Source organism: Parus major, chromosome 1A, assembly GCF_001522545.3.
Source record: "Parus major isolate Abel chromosome 1A, Parus_major1.1, whole genome shotgun sequence".
Taxonomy (NCBI): Eukaryota; Metazoa; Chordata; class Aves; order Passeriformes; family Paridae; genus Parus; species Parus major.
In genome coordinates, this window is record NC_031773.1 from 21,656,390 (window position 1) to 21,678,089 (window position 21,700).

Sequence of the window (21,700 nt, forward strand, 5' to 3'; positions counted from 1 at the left end):
AATTAATTTGCTTGTTTTAAAAGAGTCTTTGGAGAGAGAATTACAGACAATTTTTGGGATTTATTTAAAATCACACTATCATTTACTAACTAGGAAATCGGTTTACAATTTTATAATCTGATGATGTAATTAGGAACAGTATGTTTTGGTGTCTCTTCCCTTCTTGAGTTTAAATATGACTGCTTAAGACTCAAACAATAGGGAAGAGGAAAACTTAGAATCTTTTATATTTTAAGGCTTGTCAGCCTCCAGAGAGACGTTTTCAGTACATTCCTTTCAGCCTCTTAACAGAAGTCTTTAAGTAAATAGCTATGGGTGAATGTTTGGAAAGCACTTTGAAAGTGGAAGGTACTTCAGCATTGGAAAATCTTGAACACTAATGTAGACACTAACCAGAACACCTTAAAGTTGGATTTTCATCTCTCCTATTTTTGAGAATCATCTTTCATTTTTCTGTCCTGGGCTGAAACTTCACTGAGCTGTTTTCCCAGTGTGTATTTTAGATTGTATTTATGTCAAGAGCAACCAACAACGTTAGAGAAGAGATGGGCAGAACTGTTCTGATGTGACACTCTCAAAGGTAATCATTACTTCTGAAATCATCACTTCTGTGTGCAAAAGCATGTAAGCTGTAAGTCTTTGTCTAAGAAAATTTCAACTCTGGATTAAACTGATTAAGACATGATTTTAATTTTTTTAGGGCAATGTTAAAGTAACTCCTACCTTAATTTCTGCTTATTCCTCAGTTTCTCAGCCATTCCAATAGTATTAGGCTACCAGCAAGGTCCCTGGGAAATGTATGAGATACTTTCCTAAATTAAAATAAGGGGTTGGTCAATACTACTGAGCTGTTTTCCAGACCTGACTAAGGAACACACATTCTTATGGCCAGTTCATTCAACTATTGGCTAATCCTTTGATCTATAGAATTTTCTTTCTTTAAAAGCCTGATATTAATGTAGCCCCAAATAACATGACACAGAGATGAAACACCCTTTTAAATAATTTAAATCAAGAAGAGCATATCCAACTGAATTCATCACAGCAGAAACACTCCAGCTTGTCATCTTTTCAAGCAAGCTTCGTAACTGAACATTTGTTAGAACAATTTTTAAATATGATGAGCACTTATTTTTATACACCAACCCATAGTAACAATATAATTTTTAATCTCACCAAAATAAAAGATAACAGAGCTGTAAACAAAATTTCTTTTATTAACACAAGGAAAACTGTTCCTGTATATCTAACAAAAAAGGATTCCCTAATTCCATAGCACTTACCTGACTGATCTCTTCCATCACATAACTATATTCACGCTTGGAAAGTTTATCTATCCCACATGTCCTTTTCTGAAAACAAATCATAAAACTTGCTTTGAAATTGTAAGGCTAAAATTTTGCAGGTAGAAGAAATATAGTATTATTTTCACATTGCTCCCTATTTCTGTTTCAGTAATCCTCATGTGGGCAAATACAGTATAACTATTATTTATTCTTCTAGAAAAAAAGGCTTAATACCACCTTAAGTAGGAAAATCAAGTTAACTGTCAACTAACTAAATCTGTTCAGCAACAAAGATTCCTCAAAATTTTAATACTTTAAAAGAAATATATAAAAATTTTAGCTGTACAACTGCATCTAATCCCCTCATTGTTCTCTTAACTTGCATAAAACTTTTTCTAACTGGCATTAGCCAGTTTCATAGATGTGGGCAGACACTTTTGATTCAATGACTAAGACATTGCTAAATATTCACAAAGGAACAGAGCTGCCACAATACCCAGTAATCTTTATAATGTAAGTTTCAAAGCACAGGCAGATATTAGGTCTTTAAAAATATTAACACAGTTGTGGGTCACAACATTAGTTATGCATTTTTTAGTGCATTAGGTCGATTTCTTCACGAGGCAAGTATTTCTCTATTCTAGCTGTAATACGCTAGTGTTTTCCTTTCCACTATCTTCAGGATTTTTTTCAGGACTGAATAAGGGAATTATTCCTATCCCTATAAAAAGAGAACACAGCATGCAGTTAAAGTCATATTTATAATCAAGACTTTAAATCTACAATGAACTAATGTTGGAAATTACTAGGGGTTTTAAAATGTAAGACCTATGGAAGGACAAACCTGAAAGTAGTAGTCATGCAACTTGTTGACAACTTTTGCATGTTCAAATAGCTCTGGAATACAAGATTTATCTAGAGGAAAAAGCTGCTGTTTTTCTGTATTGAATACTATATGAGTATAAAAGTAAGATATGGATTTGGAAGTGCTAAGAGGAATATTACTCTAAATTGGTATAGATACACTAAAGTATGACATTTTTCTCCTTTTAGTTTTGCTCTTTTATTGTAAGAGCATTTTAGTTAAACCAGCGAGGAGTAACAAAACTGAAGGGATATGTTCATATGGTGAGGCCTAACTTTATTCATGTATACGCTGAAGAGAATTTAAAAACTCAGAGCCTTATTCCTCTCACAATTTTGCTTCTCAGAGACTTCAGTCTAAAAAAATTGAACTCTCTGCTGTCAAGGTAAAGGCCACCTCTGTTGAAGAAGAAAAATGTATGGTCCAGACATTCCCACAGAATGAGGAAGGAGATGAAAAAAACTTGCCAAAAAAAGCCAGCTCACAGTGGAAAGTACCTCCCTGGTGAGGCAGAACAGAAAATTTAATTAAATCTCAGAATTTCTGATCTTTGTGTGAATAACATTTTGCAAAGTTTGGTAAAGAGTGCAAATTTTTCCAGTGCTATTCAGAGAGTCAACCTAGTGGGATTTTCAGATTAGTACCCATTAATGTATTTCCTCTGCCATTTTCATTTCAGATCTAAAATAAACAGAAGTTACAGGTTCCCAGTGCACACAGACAATACTCTTTATTAGGAATAGGCAATGTTTTGTTCCATTACAGTGCTTAGCACATTGTTTCTCAGTTTGTGGTACTACAAAAACCTAAAATCCTAAAAGTTCACCCAAATGCTGGAACGTTAATGTGAAACTAAAAGAAACTGCACTGCCTAATGCTGAAGGTTCCTAACATAGTGTCTGGTATCAAACAGCATTCAGTGAGTGTCAGAGAATTCTAGGACTGTCAGAGGCAGCCACAAACACTTCCCTCATTACAAACTCTTGACTTCTACTGATCAATCTTCAGTGAGCTTCTGATCCAAGTATCTTAGCTGTATGTCCCATTTTGTGATGTAAACATGCCACATGTGAAAAATTGTTGCTCATTTTTTCATTTTGGATTGGCTGCCTCCATACCACTACTATCAAAGCATACCTTTTCCACATCACTTCTGAATTTACAGGTCCCTGTTGCATCCTCATGGAGCTGCCTCTTTCCCATCCAGAAGAGTCCCAGACAATCCATCTGCTTAGCTGTGCTGTCATTATACTTTGACCCTCCAATTTGAGCTTTTTTCTAGCTTTGCTGTCTTTTTGTAACACAGCAGACCAGAATTTTACACTATGTTGACGTAACTGCACCATCAATTTACACAGGGTAAAACTCTTTTCTATTTATCTCCTACTGCATTATTCTCAGCACTTGTGTGACCTGCTGCTGAACAGTGAACTGAAGTTTCCATAAAATTACTAGATAATTTCAAAATCACTTTCCTACAGAGTAATAGGTACTTCAGAGGACTCAGCTGCAGGTAAAGTGAGATCTAAGTATTATTTTATATATTATTTTGTATTTACATTATTTTAACAAAATGTTGAAATACATTTTCCACTTTATCAGACAGTTTGTCATGAGATTGGTCTGATGCTTTTAGCACTTTCCATTTTTGGGGGTTTTTTTGAGAAAACAACATACACACTAACATTATGTTACTATTTAGGCTTCTAACTGATCTCTTATGTGACTCTTGAGTAGCAAAGTCCTGCTCTTATTTGGCAGTGTGTGTTAAGGATATTGCTAATTTATTCCTTTACTCTTTAGGATTCTGTTTTGCAAATAGCAGTGTGGATGTCCCAATCAGGGGATGCCCACTCTTCACCCAGTGCATCACTGTTTTAAAAGAAGCTTTAATGAGAGACTTTGCACCTCTACTTCTTTACTCAGGGCAGTGTCCAGCACATGTATTGACCATGAAGCATGAACTCTCTCAATACTTAACTACTCACACTGCTCAGTGCTTTTACAGTCTCATTACCTCCTGACCTGTGAGCTTCACTTACAGGCTTCCTATTTAGAAAACAAAAGTATGTACAGGTTTTATTGTTTTACACCTTTGACTTAGGTATTGCATTCTTTCTCACATTTTAACATTTGTCCATTTCTGTTTTCTTGGCACCAAATACTAATTTACTAATAAGTACAAGTTTTTTTCCTCTTGTGAGTTCTGTAATTTCTCAATGAAAAAGTAATTTATATTCCCCAAAGAAACAGCAACCCAATATTCACACTAAAAAACAAAATTTTATTTTGCCTTTGTAGTTTTGGTACCATCTTAGGTTACCAGCAGAGTGAGAGATTTTGCTGTACGTGGTCTTAATTCTCAAGGAACTTACTTCATAGCCCTTGGGACAGACATTCAGTACAAGCTAAGTCTAGATTACTGGTTGCTTATTTAATTTCAATTCATAGCATGGCACCAGTTTCCCACAGAACAAACACTTTGTTATCTCCACTGTCTCAACAGCCTCACTTAAAACCAGATATTCTAGTCTTCAAGTGGTTTTTTTGAGACTGAGATTTCCACAGAAATATATACACAGTGGGTTGAGTTCCTAGTTTCAAGGGAACCTTAGTTAGCTGCTCCTTGCTGTTGTTTATTTACACCAACTTCTATCCTATTCTTTTGCCAAAGTTTTATTATTATCCATAATCACATTTCCTTTCTTACACATCTACTTTTCTTGAGTTCATGGACCTTAAATGCCTGCTTTTTCCATTTTGGAAAAACATGCTGTGACAGAAGCCTGGTTTCATTCTCTGCACATACTCTCATTACTAATGGACCTATCTGTTTTTATTCCCTTGGCACTATTTGCATGGTCATGCAATGGAACACTGCTTCTCTCCTTCTCTTCTCTTCATGGGTCTGGAAAGCCAGCACATGACAGCCACAGTCTTTCAGCCTAACCAGGGGCTGAAGTAAAATCTTTAAAAGAGAAAGCGTATTTTTTAATAGTGGAAAGCAGGAGGAAGGAGAAAATAGGCATAAACCCCATCTTTCTGTTTGGTGCTGCAGCACTGAAGAGCCACAGGAAAAAAAAAAAGAAAAGGCAATTTGTTTGTGAAACCATTTCAGTGACAGATCTTTTTTTTGACAAATGTACAGAAAACATTAATCTGAGGAGTTGAGATTCTTTTATTTTACACCTAATACAATTCAAATTTAAAGGATTACTTGCACAAAAAAATAAACACATTTGGTATAAAAATTTATCATCACTTTAACACCTTTTTTTTCTTCTTATGGCCCCTGCCTTCTCTGGAGCAGAAACATATAAAGACTAATGGCACAAGTTTGTTTTATTCTACAGCATTATTTTTGTTTTTACATACTCAAGTACCCTAAAGGACAACAGCCCGCTGTATACAAGAACCATTTTCTTCAGCCTGCTGAATTAAGTTTCATAAAGAACCAAAGCTATAAAGGCATTTTAAAAACTGTCTCTTTTTCCTTTCAGAAGCACTGACTTTTTGCACTATTAATATACATAGTGTTACGTAACAGCTCTTGAGTACAGTACATGCAGCAGAATATATCTGTTGTATATAAAACATACATTTAAAATCTTGACTTACCAGAATTTTTGGAAGATTGAGTAATTGTAGAATGCCCACTGCTTAGAGAAAATGGTTTGATAGTACAAATGTCTGCATATGTTGGCCACTGGAACAATCCAAGGCTCACTGGAATAGTATCTGTAGCACATCAAGGTGCATAAATAATTTACCTACAATATTAAAACATGACTTAGCAAAACCAATAGTTCAAGATCTTATGACTGGGGGCTGGAACTAGAAGATCTTTACAGTCCTTTCCAACCATACCATTCTATGATTGCTATGTTACTCTTCAGTGGTTGCAAGGAAGTGTGGTGAGAGTTGCCCCTCTCCTCCCAAGTCCTTTATAAAACCTTTAGTATGCAATTTTTTTCCAGATGAAGAAACTTATTTATGTCTACTGCCTCTTCTCTTCATTGCAGCTGTACACTGTGGACAGTACCATTTCCCTTTCGGTGCTTCTGTCAGTCCAACACAGCCATAGTGGAACCACTCAATAGGGCACTATAAAAAGAGTTAAAAGAGAGGCTTTGGGACTTGGGGTTTCTTTTCAAAATGCCTATCACAAATAGAATTCTATGAAAATGAAGCATGAGTGGAAAGCATAGATTATGCATTTAACACAAGTCACAGGACAAAACCAGGAGAGGGGAGGATCTGCAACATACACTCAAGTACACTAAGAAAAATGATAAAAATTCTAGGAGTCATATATGGACTCACAGAGCAAAATAACTATGCTGTGCTTTGAAATAGTTTGACAAAATAATCTTATCACTCACTTCTGTTTAAATGTAGCTATCTCAGTAAATACATAATTATATTCAACTGTTCTTTGAAAACTTTTTTTTATTTGAAAAAGACAACTCTTATTAGTACTGAAATAGCCAAAATCTCACAGAAATAAAGGATATTTTGAAGCAGGGAAAATAAAGGATATTTTGAACCTAGCAAAGGCTGAAGGTCTCTAAAACAACCTGAGCTGTGTGGAAAGATGAGAAGTTTCCTGAAGGATGGTTCAAATCATATGCACTTTACACTAAAAAACTCTACTCAAAAACTCTAAAAAAAAAAAAGCAACTCCTACAAGTAATAGTTATATGCAAAAGCCTCTCATGAACCCTTTGAACTTTGTTACTTACATCTTGGTTATCACAGCCTACCATTTCACCATAGGACACCTAGTAAAATAAGAAAAAAAAACCCTTAGCAATTATTATTTTGAAAGAGCCATCATTCAAATTTCTTTCTTTGAGGAGTTTTTTCCATTAATAGCAGTAACAACATTTTCATTTTACTTCTGTTACACAACCCAAACACCATAATGTTCATAGTGAATTGATTTTCAAAAACTGTTTATGCAAAAGAAGATACATCTGCATATTTCAGATTGGATGGAAAACTAAATTCACTGTGAACTCCCTCAATTTTAAATTTAGTTATTCCTGAAGTTTCCATTACCAGATTTAAAACTCTCCATGGATATCTATCACATCACTAAAAAAATTAACTATTTTTAGCTTCAACAGTTCATTATTCATATCACCAGTAAGTAAATAAAAACAGATCAGAAATTCAAGAGTTAAAATACAGTTTTTTTCAAAATTAGCATTCAGAGGAGGAAGTTCAGCTACATCAAAACGGCAGCTGTAGCTGTATTTCAATTTGGAGGCCATCCTTACCTGATTACAAATACAGTAACGTGGCTCATTGGGATCATAGGTCCAATCAACCTGGCTATTAGAATCAGACTCTGGTATTACTGCTGTCTGCTGAGACAGTTCTTGTGCCAGTGCAGATGAAGAAGAACATGATGATAGAGAGGAAGAAGATGATGATGATGAGGATTGCTGACTTGAGGATTTGTTGTTGTTTCTGAGGAAGAGTAGAAAAAAAAGAAAAAATAGCATGCATGATTTATTTTCTGCCAAGTGAAAGAATCACTAAACAAGTACTTCACTGGCTCTGAAATACTGCAGAATGTAAATCCCAAATCCCACTATCACATTTCATTCAACCACTGCAAGCAGTGGAATGCGCCCACTGAATGCTCTTGGAAAAGGAAACAAGTCATACCAGCTTACAAGTGCAAGACACGCTGTTCTAATCAATGGAATTTAACAGCCCTAAACTGTCAAGTGGCTTAAACAAATGCTTTTCTTCACAGAGATTTCCATCAACAGCCTTAGTGTCAAGTCCTTATAAAAATTATGTTACCAATAAAACAGGAATTTACATACAAATAATGTCATATGTCATGTACAATAGATAACTGTTTTGAAGATGACTGATTCTCTGTTAATCTCCACTCAAGCATCAGCAATCACTCCATAGGAATGGTGCCAGAATAAAATTTCTCTGCTTTTGCTTATAGGTCAGACCTGACATTGAAGATATTCATAGATGAAAAATGATTCTAAAACAGCATTATTAACTCAGTTGGGAAGATACACTAATTTGAATTAAGAAAAAAAAAGTCAATTTAAAAGGATGGGATGAGACAAATTCTTCCAAGTACAAGTTCTGATTGTTGAATGTTGTAACATTGTGTTGTTAAAAATGTTTTAAAACTTCATTTCAATCAGAAATAAAATTCATTCCCTGTTCTAGAGGGTCAGTCATTAGAAGGCGCCAGTTTCAAGTAAACCTGACATCAAACAGATATCCAGGTTATTTCAAAACCATCTACAAACCATAGCACAGTAATTCCCAACATTTCCTGTTAGATCAAATCTCTCCAAAACAAATGAGGGAAGAAAGTTGATTGTATCTCAGATAAAAAAGCAAGTCAATGGAGTGAGTTTGCTTGAAGAAAAAAGTGGGAGGACTAAAGAACACAACCCTGAACAAAAAATGGCCAGCAGGAAGTAACCTTCTGCTGGTTCCCCCCAGAGATATTAAATACAATGTATTTCTAAGGCAGCCCATGACCTTTCAAAAGAAAGCTCAGCAGTCTTGTAAATTGTAATTGCAATCAACAAGTCAGAAAACCTACTTGCTTTTTCTACCACTTCGTGAATCTGTGGTTGATGAACTTAACGTCTGAGTTAATGTAGATGCCAGAGCTGATGATGAATATCCAGCTGAATCTCTGGACAATGAAAATTCTCTTCCAAGCTGAAAATCATTGTTCTTAAATGCTTCATAGCTGGCTTTTAGACTGGATGTTCGTCTTCCCTCCTTCATCTGAAAGGAATCACTGTATCAGATTACACAACAAAGCTCCTACATAAAGTTGCTAACTGCCAATGATATGCACAGGTTCGCTCGTTACCTTGTTAATGAAATTATGTACAGAAGGTTGTTAAATGTGCATATCTAATGTGACTATCTTCCAGGAAAAGTCAGAAAACAAGCTGTCCCTTTAGGTGAGTTGTACAGGATGAAACTGTCACATATTAATAAAATTCTAATATAAAAACTGAGTCACATCAGCTAAAAGTGAGAATGGGAATTCAGGTTTAAAAAAAAAATAAAAAAAGCAGTCACTAGCCTTTCTTCTTAATCTTAAGCAGATGGCAGAATGACAAGAATATTTTGACATTACCTGTGCCGTGGCTTGCACTGCTTGAGCTGCTGCCATGGTAATTGCACCGGCCCCGGATCCTGAAGATAATGAGCCCAGGTTATATGATGCCAATGGTTGAGAAGAGTTTGTATTGTATGCATTGTTTGAAGAGGATGATGAATTACTGTTTCGACACCCTTGATGAATAGAACACATTTATGAAATTCAAAATGAAACTAAATTCCTTTGCATTTTAAGAAGTTATATGAAAACCAGTGAAAGAGTAGGAACTCCGTTTATGCATCAGAGTAGTCTAATCATATGGAAAAAGGGTTTTAAAAGTAATTAGACACAGACAGTATTTGTTTACGAGGAAAAAAAAAGAAGTTTGTTCCCTATCTAGCCTCATGTGCAAGGAGACCTTTTAGAAAGACAGCTCTCACTATGATTCTAAGCTGTCGAAGAACAGATGCAGCTGCTGTACCTATATTGAAACAATTCTCACTACTATAATCATCAAGAAGAGGGTGAGAATGATTATGCACCTATACTGTTTCTGAAGTAAAACTTTCAACAATCTTAATTCTAAAAACTACAGATCAGTTTTAATGCAACACAATTTCCAGGGTCATCTGCAGAATGACAGCTGCTCAAATAAAGCTACATTTTCTTTGCAGCCTCATGTGAAGTTTCTTCAAAAGAAAATTGAAATAGAAATGACTGAAACTACTTAAAACTGAAAAACATTACTGAGGTAGTTGATTTACTGTATCTCCTTAGTCTTTTATTTTCAGAAAAGAAACTATGAAACACCTTGGTATTGAGAATAGGCAGAAAGGTTTAGGTTTTTTTAGTTGCTATTCAAAAAGATTTCTCTTTTGACATAGACAACACATTAAATAATTTCATTTTTGGACCAACTCTTAGAAAAAAAGGTGTGAAAATTCTTTTCCCTTTCTTTGGAAATTGTTGTATGCAGTTTTTCCAAAAATAGTGTAATGATCTCTTCTATTTTTACTACTAGCTGAACAAAATTGTACTGTTACCCTCCTCAAAGTGTAAATAAAAAGAAACAGCCATCATACAGATGTTAAATGACAACAAAGCAGACACACTTAATGGACAACAGATATGAGTAAGAATGCCTACAATTTCTCATGTTTCAAGTGATTGAAAATCCCAGGGAAAGGGGTATCAGCCTCTGACTGAGGACTGACTGAATGGCAGATCCCAGGAGGTCATTATCTATGGTACAGGGTCTAGAAATTCCACAAAGGGAAGTGCAGTGCACCTGGAGAGGAATAACCCTATGCAAGAGCACAGGCTGTGGGCTGACCTGCCGAAAAGCCATGCTGTGGAGAAGGACCTCAGGGTCCTGGTGGACAACAAAGTGTCCCTGAGCCATCTGTGTCCCCTCGGGGCTAAGAAGGCCAATGGTGCTCCTGGGGTGCATTTGGAAGAGCACTGCAGGTTGAGGAAGGTGACCCTGACTTTTTCCTTAGCCCTAGGAAAGCTGTGTCTGGAGTGCTGTGTCCTGTTCTGGGCTCCTCAGTACAAGAGACATGGAGTTCCTGGATTGGTTCCAGTGGAGTGAAAAAAAGTGATCACTTAGGAGAAAAGGCTGATGGAGCTGGGCGTGTTCAGCCTCGAGAAGAGACTACTGAGAGGGGACCCCATCCCTGTCTGTCAGTATCTGAAGGGAGGGTGCCAAGGGGATGGAGCCAGGCTCTGCTGGGTGGGGCTGAGCAATAGGACAAGAGGCAATGGGCAGAACCTGATGCACAGGAAGTTACAACTGAATGTAAGGAAGAACTTCTTTACTGTGCAGGTGGCCACGAAGGAGAGGATGAATAGGAACAGGTTGCCCAGAGAGGCTGTGGAGTCTCCCTCACTGGAGATACTAAAGAACTGTCTGGGCACAATCCTGTGCTGTGTGATCTGGGATGGCCCTGCTTGAACAGGGAGGGTGGACCTGATGACCCACTTGGGTCCCTTCCAGCCTTACCTATTCCATGATTCTGTGAATTGAGAAGACTAACTCACAAATATAATTAAGTTTCTCTTCTGATAAAAAAGCAATGAAATGAAGGACAATTAGGATTACCTGGTGTATTTTCTTTAGAAGCGTCTGAAGTCAGGGTAGATAAAAGGGCTTCAGATTTAAACTTCTTTTCAGGAACATGATCTGTTGTACTATGGTGAGAAGATGGATTGTGTTTCCTTTCTAAATGAAATAAATGAAGGGAACTTAAATGTAAAATCTATTTGGCTTAAAAGTCAAATTATGCTACCACTTTCAACTAACTCCCACCAGCAAAACCTATTTCATTCTTGCCCTTCTTCTTAACACACATTATTAACATTTCATATGCTTTGTTTTCTCCCTGCAATGATGGAGGGAAGAAAGTTCAGAACCATCTTTTTCCTGATACTACTCAACAAAAAAAACAAAGGAAACATAAAATATGGCCATCTTTATAAGTTTCAAGTACTTACTCTCTACTGGAGTGTGAGAATGGGAGTGATGGTTATTCACAGGCTGTGCTGGTGTATCCAGTTCCAGTGACCCTAAGAGGAAGGTAAGAGCATACAAAAATTGAGAGCTGGCACTGATTTAACTTTTACATACTAAAGGAATCTTTAAAATATTAACCAAATCACTATACAGTTATATTTATTTTAATCAAAATAATTTTTGTTAGAATTGAAACCCTTTCTACAGTACAACCAGGAGCCAGTGAGATTAGTTCTCAAATAAAAATTGGTGACTGCTATGGTCCAACTGTTGAAATCAAGAACTTAAAATCAAGGCCAACAAGAAGAACAAACAACATTGCCCTCAACATGCCACTTAAATAAGATGCAGAATGGCTGCACCAAAACTACTGACAATCTACAGACATACGAACTGAAGTCTGAACAATGTAAACTGTGTAAAGAAGCCATCTTGTCCCACTCCCTCCTTGTCACAGTCAAATCTCAAGAAACAGCAGTTTCATCTTTCAACATGACTTAACTTTCAAAAGAAAGGGCTGCAGATCATCATCCAGATTTTCTTAACATTCAAAATACACAGAGCAACAATACAAATAAAAAGAAAAGGAAACAAAAAAACGCCCACAAAACCAACAAAACAACAACAAACCCCACCCCCTCTTCCCCCCAAAAAAGGAAAAAGTCAGACATAAATCCAAGTCTATGTCTAAGAATAACACTTCTTGTAAGATGAGGCGAAATAATCACAGCATAGGAGAGACTTCAACTATATATTTAGAACAATATACAATATTTTTTTCATCAATCTCTAACAAAAAGATTTTGAAGTAGTTCCAATACCTACCAACTTATATTTACATAGAAGACAAAACAAGAAAGCAATTCACATTTATTTTTCAAAATCTGTAGCTTCAGCATTTCTTTACCTCTTCCAGTACTTTCAAAAAGCACTGACATACATGAGTATATAAGTAATACATAAGTATTACAACAGTTGAAATATAATTATTCTAGAAGAGAATCAATGCATAAGGAGCTATTTTGGCTGAGCGAACTTCAATCACGTTATGAACTTGCCCAAAGGCTGCCCTCTGGCGGGACTTTAACCATATGTATTTATTCTGAAAGCTAAAAATATTAAGTCTTCTACTTTTAGCTTTATTTAAAAACAAAGAAAGGAAACCCTCAATCCAAACAAATCTTAAAGATGCAACATGCAGTCTAGTACTTCTCTTTTGAATTCTTGAACGCCTATCTAGCAACCTCTCCAAACACATGGTTCAACAGATGGTAGCATCACATGCTAAAATCAGCTGTGATTTAAACTAAAATAAACTAGTCCTTTTCTGTAATTGCTAGTTAACTAATAGCATTTCATTTAAAGTTTTCTTTTTTTGTATCTGTTATTTGTAATAGCAATTACAAAAAAAAAAAATAGTCCTGAACTCCCAGCTTATACAACACAGCCACAAAAAGTTCCAAGAAAGAATACTAATATTATTCCTAATATCCCCAAGTGACTTAAGCCAATTTTCACTATCTTTGGCTATAAGGACAGCCACTGCCTCCATAATCACAGTAGCTAAATCAACTTAGAAATTTATCACGATCACATTTGAATTTGAGGTCTAAATGCTGATAAGTACAGAAAATCCAGATTCTTCTACACCAAGCTGGAAAAAAGCTGTAACTTTACATTTTTATTCACATTCTGAATACCAGAATGGTTGTATTTAATATGCAGGTTTCTTACCTATAATGCTTTTCCTTCACTGCCCCATTACAGAACAACCCATTCTTACCCTTTTAAAAAAGAAAACCACCAAGTACATGAAAAACTAAAATAATGACCCTCCTTGGTTTGGTGGCAATCAGCTCAAGGAAAAAATGGTACCCTTGCAACTGGGTAGGCAGCATGCTTAGGCCAAAGTACTTGGCTGAATACCTACAATCATTAAAAACAGGTTTAAAGAATTATGTATCTCACTGTACCAATTCACAAGGACAACAGTTATGTGAAAAAAATATTCTACTTAGTCAGCTGTATTTTGATTTCACTGGTATAAATTGAGCTTGAAACCAAAATTTTGGTAACTAACTGATGAAAAGTGGGTTCAAACACAGGTGAAAATACTGTCAGCCACTAACAAGTGTATGATACTTAAATTTTCTGAATTGACAAAAAGTCTGTTAAGTTTTTAAAGAAAATCATGCATACTTACGTCTCTCTAGTATTTCTGTAATTCCAGCATTATCTGCTTCAAGTTCCATTTTAAATTTAGCGAGTTCCTGGTCCAATTTTCTTAAATGACGGTCTACCTGTTTGTTAGATCAAGCAAAAATAAATAGCATCCACTTCTGGGACATGAATATCTATGTCCTTAATCACAGGCTTGCTAAGTATTTCCCTTCCAGCAATTTTGTGCCATGCCGCACTAAGCACAGTAATGCAAGAAGCAAATCTTTTTGGCCACCTCCACTTCCCTCACTCAGCACAGACACTACTGTTAACACCAAAATAGCATAGGCAAAGCTCCAAGACACTTCTTTTCAGAAATAAAAATGAAGAAGACTTGGAGGTGCTCTGGTTATGCAAATACGAAGGGAAGAGAAATACCAGTACATGACGTGCACTTTAGTAGAAATTGGGCTGCTTTGGGGAAATTGCAAGCCCTGAACTGAAATCTGTGTGCAATTTGTGTGCCACTATAAACACCAGTAAATTCAGTGTGTTTGGAGTATTAACTGAAAGCAATGACTTCTGTGTGTTTCAGTAAACTATGAGGTGCTCTTGGGTATTAAAAACTAACCAAAAAAATTCTCAACTCACTATCACGAAAAGAAACATTACATTCCAAATGCTTTCTACATCTGTAATCATACAGCAAAATTTACCTGTCTTTATTAAAAACTGGGAAGTTTTTCCATTTACCAGCTAAGCAAGAGAAGGGGAAGTTCCAACTTCTAGAACAAACTTTTGGCTAGTTGTAGTGAAACAAAAGTAGTTGTCTTATGTCTTCTATAATTGAATGTAGCCTGGCTTACAGGTTCTGTTCACTTGAAGAATGTAAAATAAATAAACTTTTTACTTTAAATCATGTGCTACCCCTCTCTGGGTCTGGTCATCCATCCAATTTTTTACCCAGTGAATAGTGCACCTGCCCAAGGCAAGAGCTGCCACCTTCTCCAGGAGAGTGCTGTAGGAAACAGGCTTTACTAAAGTGTAGGTAGACAGCATCCACAGCCCTTCCCTCATGTACTAAGCAGGTCACTTCATTACTGAGTTATCAGGTCAGTCAAGCAAGACCTGCCTTTCCTAAACCCATGCTGCCTGGGCCTGATCCCCTGGTTGTCCTGCTTGTGCTGTGTCATCACACTCAGGATCATCTGCTCCATGACCTTCCCCAGCACTGAAGTCAGGCTGACAAGGCCTTTACTCCCCTAGATGCTCTTTCTGACCCCCTTCTTGTACATGGGCATTACATTTGCTAATTTTCAGTCAATTGGGATCTCTGGTAAACACCCAAAAGTGGCTCACTGACCTCTTCCACCATCTCCCTCAGTGCTGTGAGGTGGATCCCTTCACAGCCCTAGACTTGTGTGTGTCCAAGCAGCATAGCAGGTTGCTGACCTCCCTTGAATTAGGGGACTTCATTCTGCTCCCCACCCAATTCTTCCTGCTCAGGGGGTTGGTATGCTGGAGACAACTGGTCTTGTTATTACATATTGCAGCAATGAAGGCAGTAAGTATCTCTGCCTTTTCTGCATCCTCCATCACAATGTTTACCTCTGTATCCAGTAAAGGATGGAAATTTGCCATAGCCCTTCTTTTATTGCTGATATATTTAAAAAAATATTTTTGTCTTTGATAGCAGTAACCAGATAAAGTCCTACTTGGGCTTTGGCCCTTCTAAGTATCTCCCCACATAACCTCATAAAATCCTTGTAACCCTTTCAAGTTGCTTGCCCCTTCTTCCCAAGGTGATACGCTTTTTTTTTCCCCCCCCCAAGTTGAAGTCAAAGCTGTGAATTTAGGCTGGTCATCTTCCCTGCTGGCTTCTCTTTTCGCCATATGGGGATGGGCTGCACCTATATATTTAGGACTTCCTTCTTGAAGAATGTCCAGCCTTCCTGGACTCCTCAACACTGCATCCCAAAGGATTCTCTCAACCAGTCTCCTAAACAGGCCAAAACCATGCATTAAAACCTTATGAGTTCTAACACTATTTCTGTTTTATATTCAAGTGATGCTTACTACCCAAAACCCCAAAATTCGTAGAAGTCAATAAAATATTAAATGTTTCTTTCACCACCAAAACATCCGCATGTAGATGACATAAAAGTACAGGAAGCATGGCTGCAGTGCTTATCAAAATGCTTAGAACTTTCTAGTGCATAAATTTAGGTAATTCACCACAAGTCTTGTGTGCACTTACCAGATCATATATTTGATTAGCCAGTTGTACTTTTTCATCTGCATCTTCCAAAGCCTTATAATAATCCTGTTATAAAGAGAATTTTTTAAAAATATGAATGTAACTGAATTAATTTCAGTAAGTTTAAGCTACTGTTATGAAGCACAAAATAAAAGTCAAAAGGACAAACTGAAGTCAGTTTTCAGAAAGACTGTGAAATTTTACTGAAAACAACAATCATCTGAATTTTAAATGAGAGATATAATATATACCAGTTTATTTTCTCTGTGTTAGAAATTTAGAATTTAGGTTTCTGCAAAAAATGCTACAAGAAATGAAACAATCTTATTTTATATTACACAGCATCATGTTATAGACTTAAAATAAGATCGTGTCTTTTACTTCAGGACCACCACAAATCCTACTGCTCTTCAAAATGATGCAGAAGTACTCTGTGGGGAGGCCTTTCCAGCACTCAAACAGATAATAGATAACTCAAAAGAGATAATATTGTATATTATCTAAATTACTTTAAAATAAGTTTCTCTAACTCATAAGTGCATTCCAAATAATTTTACTAAAACAATCCAAAAGACTCTTCTAACCAATAAAAATTCACAGACAAAATTTTTTTTCAAAAAAGGTATGTTTTCAAGTGCTTTTACTTTATATTTGAAGAAATGTTGCTGTCTTTTAATTCTCAACTTCCACTGGATAGTATCTTACATGAAAACTACTTGAAATTTTAATTCAACTAAAGTCAAAAGCAAATTTTTCATTTATTGTAGTGAAGTCAGAGCTCTAATCTTTTTCTTTTTTAGAATTTAAAAATCTATTTGCATTAATTAAAGAAGAAAACAACCCTTATCCAAATTAGGGGCTGAAGAAGCCATTGTAGGAGATTACAAAGGAGTTTCTCCTGACAAAATGATGGACCACATTGCTAACAATACCCCCACCACTGCTCCAGTGAAGGATAACACAGAATACATTCATATTCATGTTCTTACTTCTCTCTCTCTCTCAAGCTACATAGACAATATGTATAATGTGTAGAAGGAAACAAACAGAAAACCACAGCAAATGCTGGATCTAAGCCTGAAAAATATCCTCTAGAAGAAAGCAAATTAACTTGGGTAACTTCATATCATGCAAACAGAAACAAAAAATCTGAGCTCTAAATTTAGTACCAGGCTTTCTCACCATTTCAGGATTACGTTTTTTTTAGATGCTAGCAAGTAGTCAGTAAAACTTGAGAGAAATTCTTGATCAAAGAAACCTTTCACTCTTCTCCTCCAAGGCAGATCCATCCACCTCTATGAAAGCCCAAAGGAAGGCATAGTTCTGAACAGTGAAATCTCCCATCAATCATAAACTATTCATTCCTAAACTTGTTTCAGTTTGCAAAAGAAAAATCTAACCCACTCTTGTGATATCCTTACTTTTTTGATTGATGTCATTTGTTCTTCTCTCCATTCAGGTTTGTTTTTCTTTGCATTCATAAAAAACTCATTTACCCTCTGTTCAAGCTGATCCATTGCATCTGTAGCATAGGAAAAGATTGAGACAAATGTTATCTTCTCATGTACACAAACATTAGAAAATAAAGGGAAATTTTTTTCTCAAACAAAGTTGACAGGACTGAGGTGCAAACTATTAGAGAGGAAAAAAAAAAAGAAAACCAAAACAATCAAGCAACAGTGGACAGCGGAGGGAAATATTTACCTTAATTTCCAAGAAGCAGAATTGCATTCTGGTAGGATTCTCATCAAGGTTCTTGTGCTCTCCAGCATGGGACAGGCAGGACTCCAAGTTCTAAAGGTTTTTTGTCCCTAAGAGCAGTGGTAGTGACTTAAAGCACGACCCAAACTCCTCACCCAGGGCTCTAGACTGCTGACTTTGGAACATTCTAGCCAGTTACAAACTGAGCAGGAAACAAAATGTTCTCCTAAGAGAAACAGTCAAATACAAAACCAAATAATTGAAAAAAATTAGTGTCTCAAAAAGGTAGACCAACTGAAGAGCAAAGTCACTGCCTTTAAGTCCAGGGCCTCTCCATTGTTTGCTAGGAAGGGTCAGGGCAAATTGAAAGCACTCACAAATTATTCCCTCCACCCCCAGAGTAAATGCACTGATGAATTATTATTTGGACAGGATTCTCACTTATGAAGTTGAGAAATATCATAAAGGGGAAAAAAATAAAACCACCCATTTTCTAACATTAACTATCTCTAGAAAGGAAAATGTCAACCACAAGGGTTTTTTTTCATTGTTTATTGAGACAGGAACAGGGATTCCCTTCCTTTTCCCCTCCAGCCTTCTCCCACTGAGTTTACTATTTCAACAGCTGGACACTTGCTCACTCAACAGTGTGCATATTTCCAAAAACATGCAGCTCCCTCAGTCAAACTAGCTTGGACAGCCTTGCTAGTGTCAGCATAGATGACAATAATGAGGTTTTTTTCCCAGCATTCTCAGTGACATTGCCTAGCTATCAGTTTTAAATTAAATCTGACAATGCACAAATCACCTACAACTTCAGGCTCTGGGTGCAAAACAACTAAGAAACTTTCCAGAAACCACCATTAAAACTGGATCACATCTTGCCAAAACAAAATGAAAATTCATTAATTAGTTCAAGAAGCTCATGAATCTGTATGATTTTCTCTTAAAATCCAAGAGGCCAAGGGTCTTCTCAACTCTGTGAAAATTCACAGCTAGAACTGTTTATATAAATGACCAAAAATCATTCATAGTAAATGATCAATAATATTCATCAGTCTTCCTTATGCTGGGAATATTCAGCATCAAACCCAAGAGGAACCTAAAAACTGACTGGACAGAGCACGATTAATCCCAAGCCATAACAGTTGTGACATAAATTCACATCAACTTTATTTAGACACAGATGAACAAAGCAGTCAAACAGTTTTGGAGTAAAACAGGCTAAAGTGGGAGAACCTGAACAATGAGCAATTTTCCACTTGCACCAAGTAGAGAAGATTAAGAAGAGAGTTAACCAAGAAGCACACACTTTATGTGGAGGCTTCTAAAATCTCTATTCTTCAACCAAATGACTCTACTTTGGTCCAAAAAGCCAACAGACAAAATGTTCTATCTCCTTTTATCAGAGCACAAACACCTTAAGTGTTAGTTATTCCAGTGGCTCCATAAAGAAGAAATGATAAAATGTATCTTCACTTTTTATTGAGGACACCTTATCAGTCTGTGTGAAACTGCCTAGGGAAAAATTTCCACAGAAACTTGGTCTCTCCTGAAAGAGCAGAAAAGACAAAGGCGAGTGCAGATCAGATCTATCCAATTATATGTAAAGTTCTCTCTGCTACACTCAAGTTCATCCATTTTTTCTCATTATACTATATTCTGAAGATAGTTTCCCAAGTTGCCAAAACTTCTATGATAACAGAGTCCTGTTTCCAGATCTTAACATTTTACCATGAAAACCTAGTAATCCATGATTTTAACTTAAACAGAGAAATACATTTTATGCTTCATATGGAGCTCAGTTAAAGCTCAAGAGCCAAGTCCCAACTCAGATGATATTTGCTTTTCCACAGCAATCTTATCAGAATATACAGCAGACTGACTCCTAATGAGGCAGGTTGCTGTTCAAAGTTGGAAGAAATAATAGACCAGGTCTATGTGGTCCAAGCACAACAGAATACAAAGTCAACACTGACACTAAAGCAGAGCAGCAGAGATGTCTCTGAATTACAAATCATGCCGATTTCTGGGACAGCATCACTCATCAAAGTACTGTTTTCAAGTACTTCTGAGACACCAAACAACCTCCAGGTTTGCATGTATTGTTCATCAGGCAGTTGGACAAGTTATGCTGAAGAGGTGCTAGTCCAGAAGTTTAATAAATGTCTTTGGATACCCTGCCAATCACTGCACAAGCTCACTCCCTGTCATGATGCTCCCTAGTGATAGTGACTTCAGAGGTATTACCTCCCAGAAGGAGCCATGACTGTTCCCACAACTTTAAGCACGGAATTACCAAGGTCTGAGAAAATTTTTCTCTACACCTAAGGCTGGTCCTAGTATGCAATATTCACTGTCACTTACTGCTTCCAATAACACAACACGGAGTGTTATTTGTCATTCTCAGTTAAGGCAGAGGAAATAACAATCTGTTGTCTTGGTGTTGGCTAGCTTCCTCAGTTTTCAGTCTTCTCTAAAAGAGCCCCTACCATCTTCTTTGCCTTCTTATGGAACAGAAGTAAAATTGGTGAACTTATTCCAAACTATTCAAGTCAGGGAGCTGCTCACTCCCTCTCATGATGCTCCCTAGTGATAGCAACTTCAGAGGTGCTATCTCCCAGAAAGAGCCATGACTGTTCCCACAACTTTAAGCACTGAACCCAAGACAACATTTAGGTCATAATATACAAAAAAAATCCTATAGAAAGTTTTGCCTGTTAAACAGACCTGCTGGGTCCACTAAAGTAAATATCCAAAGGAAAGCACTTTAAAATACTACAGAACTGTTCCCACTTAGTGGTGCATTTTGCATTCCTATACAGTATTCCCTTGTTATTTCAATCTCTGCTCTTTCTCTCATTCCCCTTTTGCAATAGCCTGGCCCTTCCATATTGATGATTGTTCTCATCTTTTGTGCAGTAGCAGTTTCATTAGTGAATACTTTTGGATCACAGTTATAGATAACCATATTAATTGTGTGTTAAATGACCACAACAGCTACCCAGGGTGTGACAGGACACCCAAGTCCCAGATGAGATTGCATTGGAAAAGATGAAATAGCAATGCATCCTGAAAATAGCCTAATGAAGTGTATTACATCGTAATATAAGCAGCTAGATACGAAGTAATCTAGGAAGAAACCTGAAATGTATTTATAAATATATATTTTGTATAATATATATATTTATACTAAAGCAGACATTTATGTAAAATATAATTTGTATAAACCCGAAAGTATATAAAGTATGTTTGGCTACGTGTCAGGTAGGACACAACAAGTCGAGCAAATAGCACCTTCCCATCATATACTATTATTAGTGAGCTGGCTGGAAAGTTTCACGGAGAGCATGCCGCTGCCTACTGGAAGGAGTGGGACATAACTCATGCTCCAAACCACCATCACTGCTCTTAGGGATCAAAAATCTAAAGACTTTGGGACGTGCCACCAAAAATGCCTTGGGGAGCAGCACAAGCCCTGGAAGGTAGCTCCGCCGAGACCCTCCTTGCGCCGCGGCGCGGCGGGCGGGGGCTTGGGGCGGGTCGGGGGCTGCCGCGACAGCGCCAGGGGCGTGCGTCCCGCCCCTCGCCTCGTCGCGGCGGCTCGACAGAGCCTTCGCCCGCGGGAGGCGACGAGACGCCCCCAGGCCCGAGCAGCGGTGCCGGAGAGCCGTGGCAGGGCTGGGGAGGGGGCGCGACCGCTCCGGGGCAGCGCGGGGGAGCGGGCGGAGCTGCTGCAGCGGGTCGGACCGGCGCCGCTTCGCCTCCTTCCTTCCTTCCTTCCTCCGCTGCTTCCTTCCTTCCTTCC

The 21,700-nt window shown here is 37.3% G+C and overlaps 2 protein-coding genes across 9 annotated transcripts in view; both read right to left on the bottom strand.

Moving 5' to 3' along the window:
• CPED1 (cadherin like and PC-esterase domain containing 1) overlaps positions 1-5,215 on the bottom strand; it is a 164,101-nt gene extending 158,886 nt beyond the window's left edge. Inside the window, exons 1-2 of one of the 2 annotated variants that reach the window (XM_033514494.1) lie at positions 1,284-5,215; positions 724-812 (exon numbers count right to left, since the gene is read on the bottom strand). The gene's annotated coding sequence lies outside the window, so the exon portion shown is untranslated. The remainder of the gene's footprint in view (positions 1-723; positions 813-1,283) is intronic. The other variant, XM_033514493.1, reaches the window with a different exon arrangement.
• A 96-nt stretch (positions 5,216-5,311) lies between these two features.
• The window catches only part of ING3 (inhibitor of growth family member 3), a 16,911-nt gene continuing 522 nt past the window's right edge, over positions 5,312-21,700 (bottom strand). Inside the window, exons 2-12 of one of the 7 annotated variants that reach the window (XM_015628745.2) lie at positions 17,896-18,002; positions 17,613-17,713; positions 16,192-16,257; positions 13,978-14,074; positions 11,756-11,827; positions 11,364-11,483; positions 9,299-9,456; positions 8,747-8,937; positions 7,434-7,626; positions 6,894-6,932; positions 5,312-6,255 (exon numbers count right to left, since the gene is read on the bottom strand). In XM_015628745.2, coding sequence (XP_015484231.1) covers positions 6,139-6,255; positions 6,894-6,932; positions 7,434-7,626; positions 8,747-8,937; positions 9,299-9,456; positions 11,364-11,483; positions 11,756-11,827; positions 13,978-14,074; positions 16,192-16,257; positions 17,613-17,708 — 1,149 coding nt within the window. In that variant the 5' untranslated portion in view covers positions 17,709-17,713; positions 17,896-18,002 and the 3' untranslated portion in view covers positions 5,312-6,138. Of the gene's footprint in view, positions 6,256-6,893; positions 6,933-7,433; positions 7,627-8,746; positions 8,938-9,298; positions 9,457-11,363; positions 11,484-11,755; positions 11,828-13,977; positions 14,075-16,191; positions 16,258-17,373; positions 17,487-17,612; positions 17,716-17,895; positions 21,414-21,700 lie in introns of those variants that run through there. The other 6 variants (XM_015628744.2, XM_015628747.3, XM_015628743.2 and 3 more) reach the window with 6 other exon arrangements.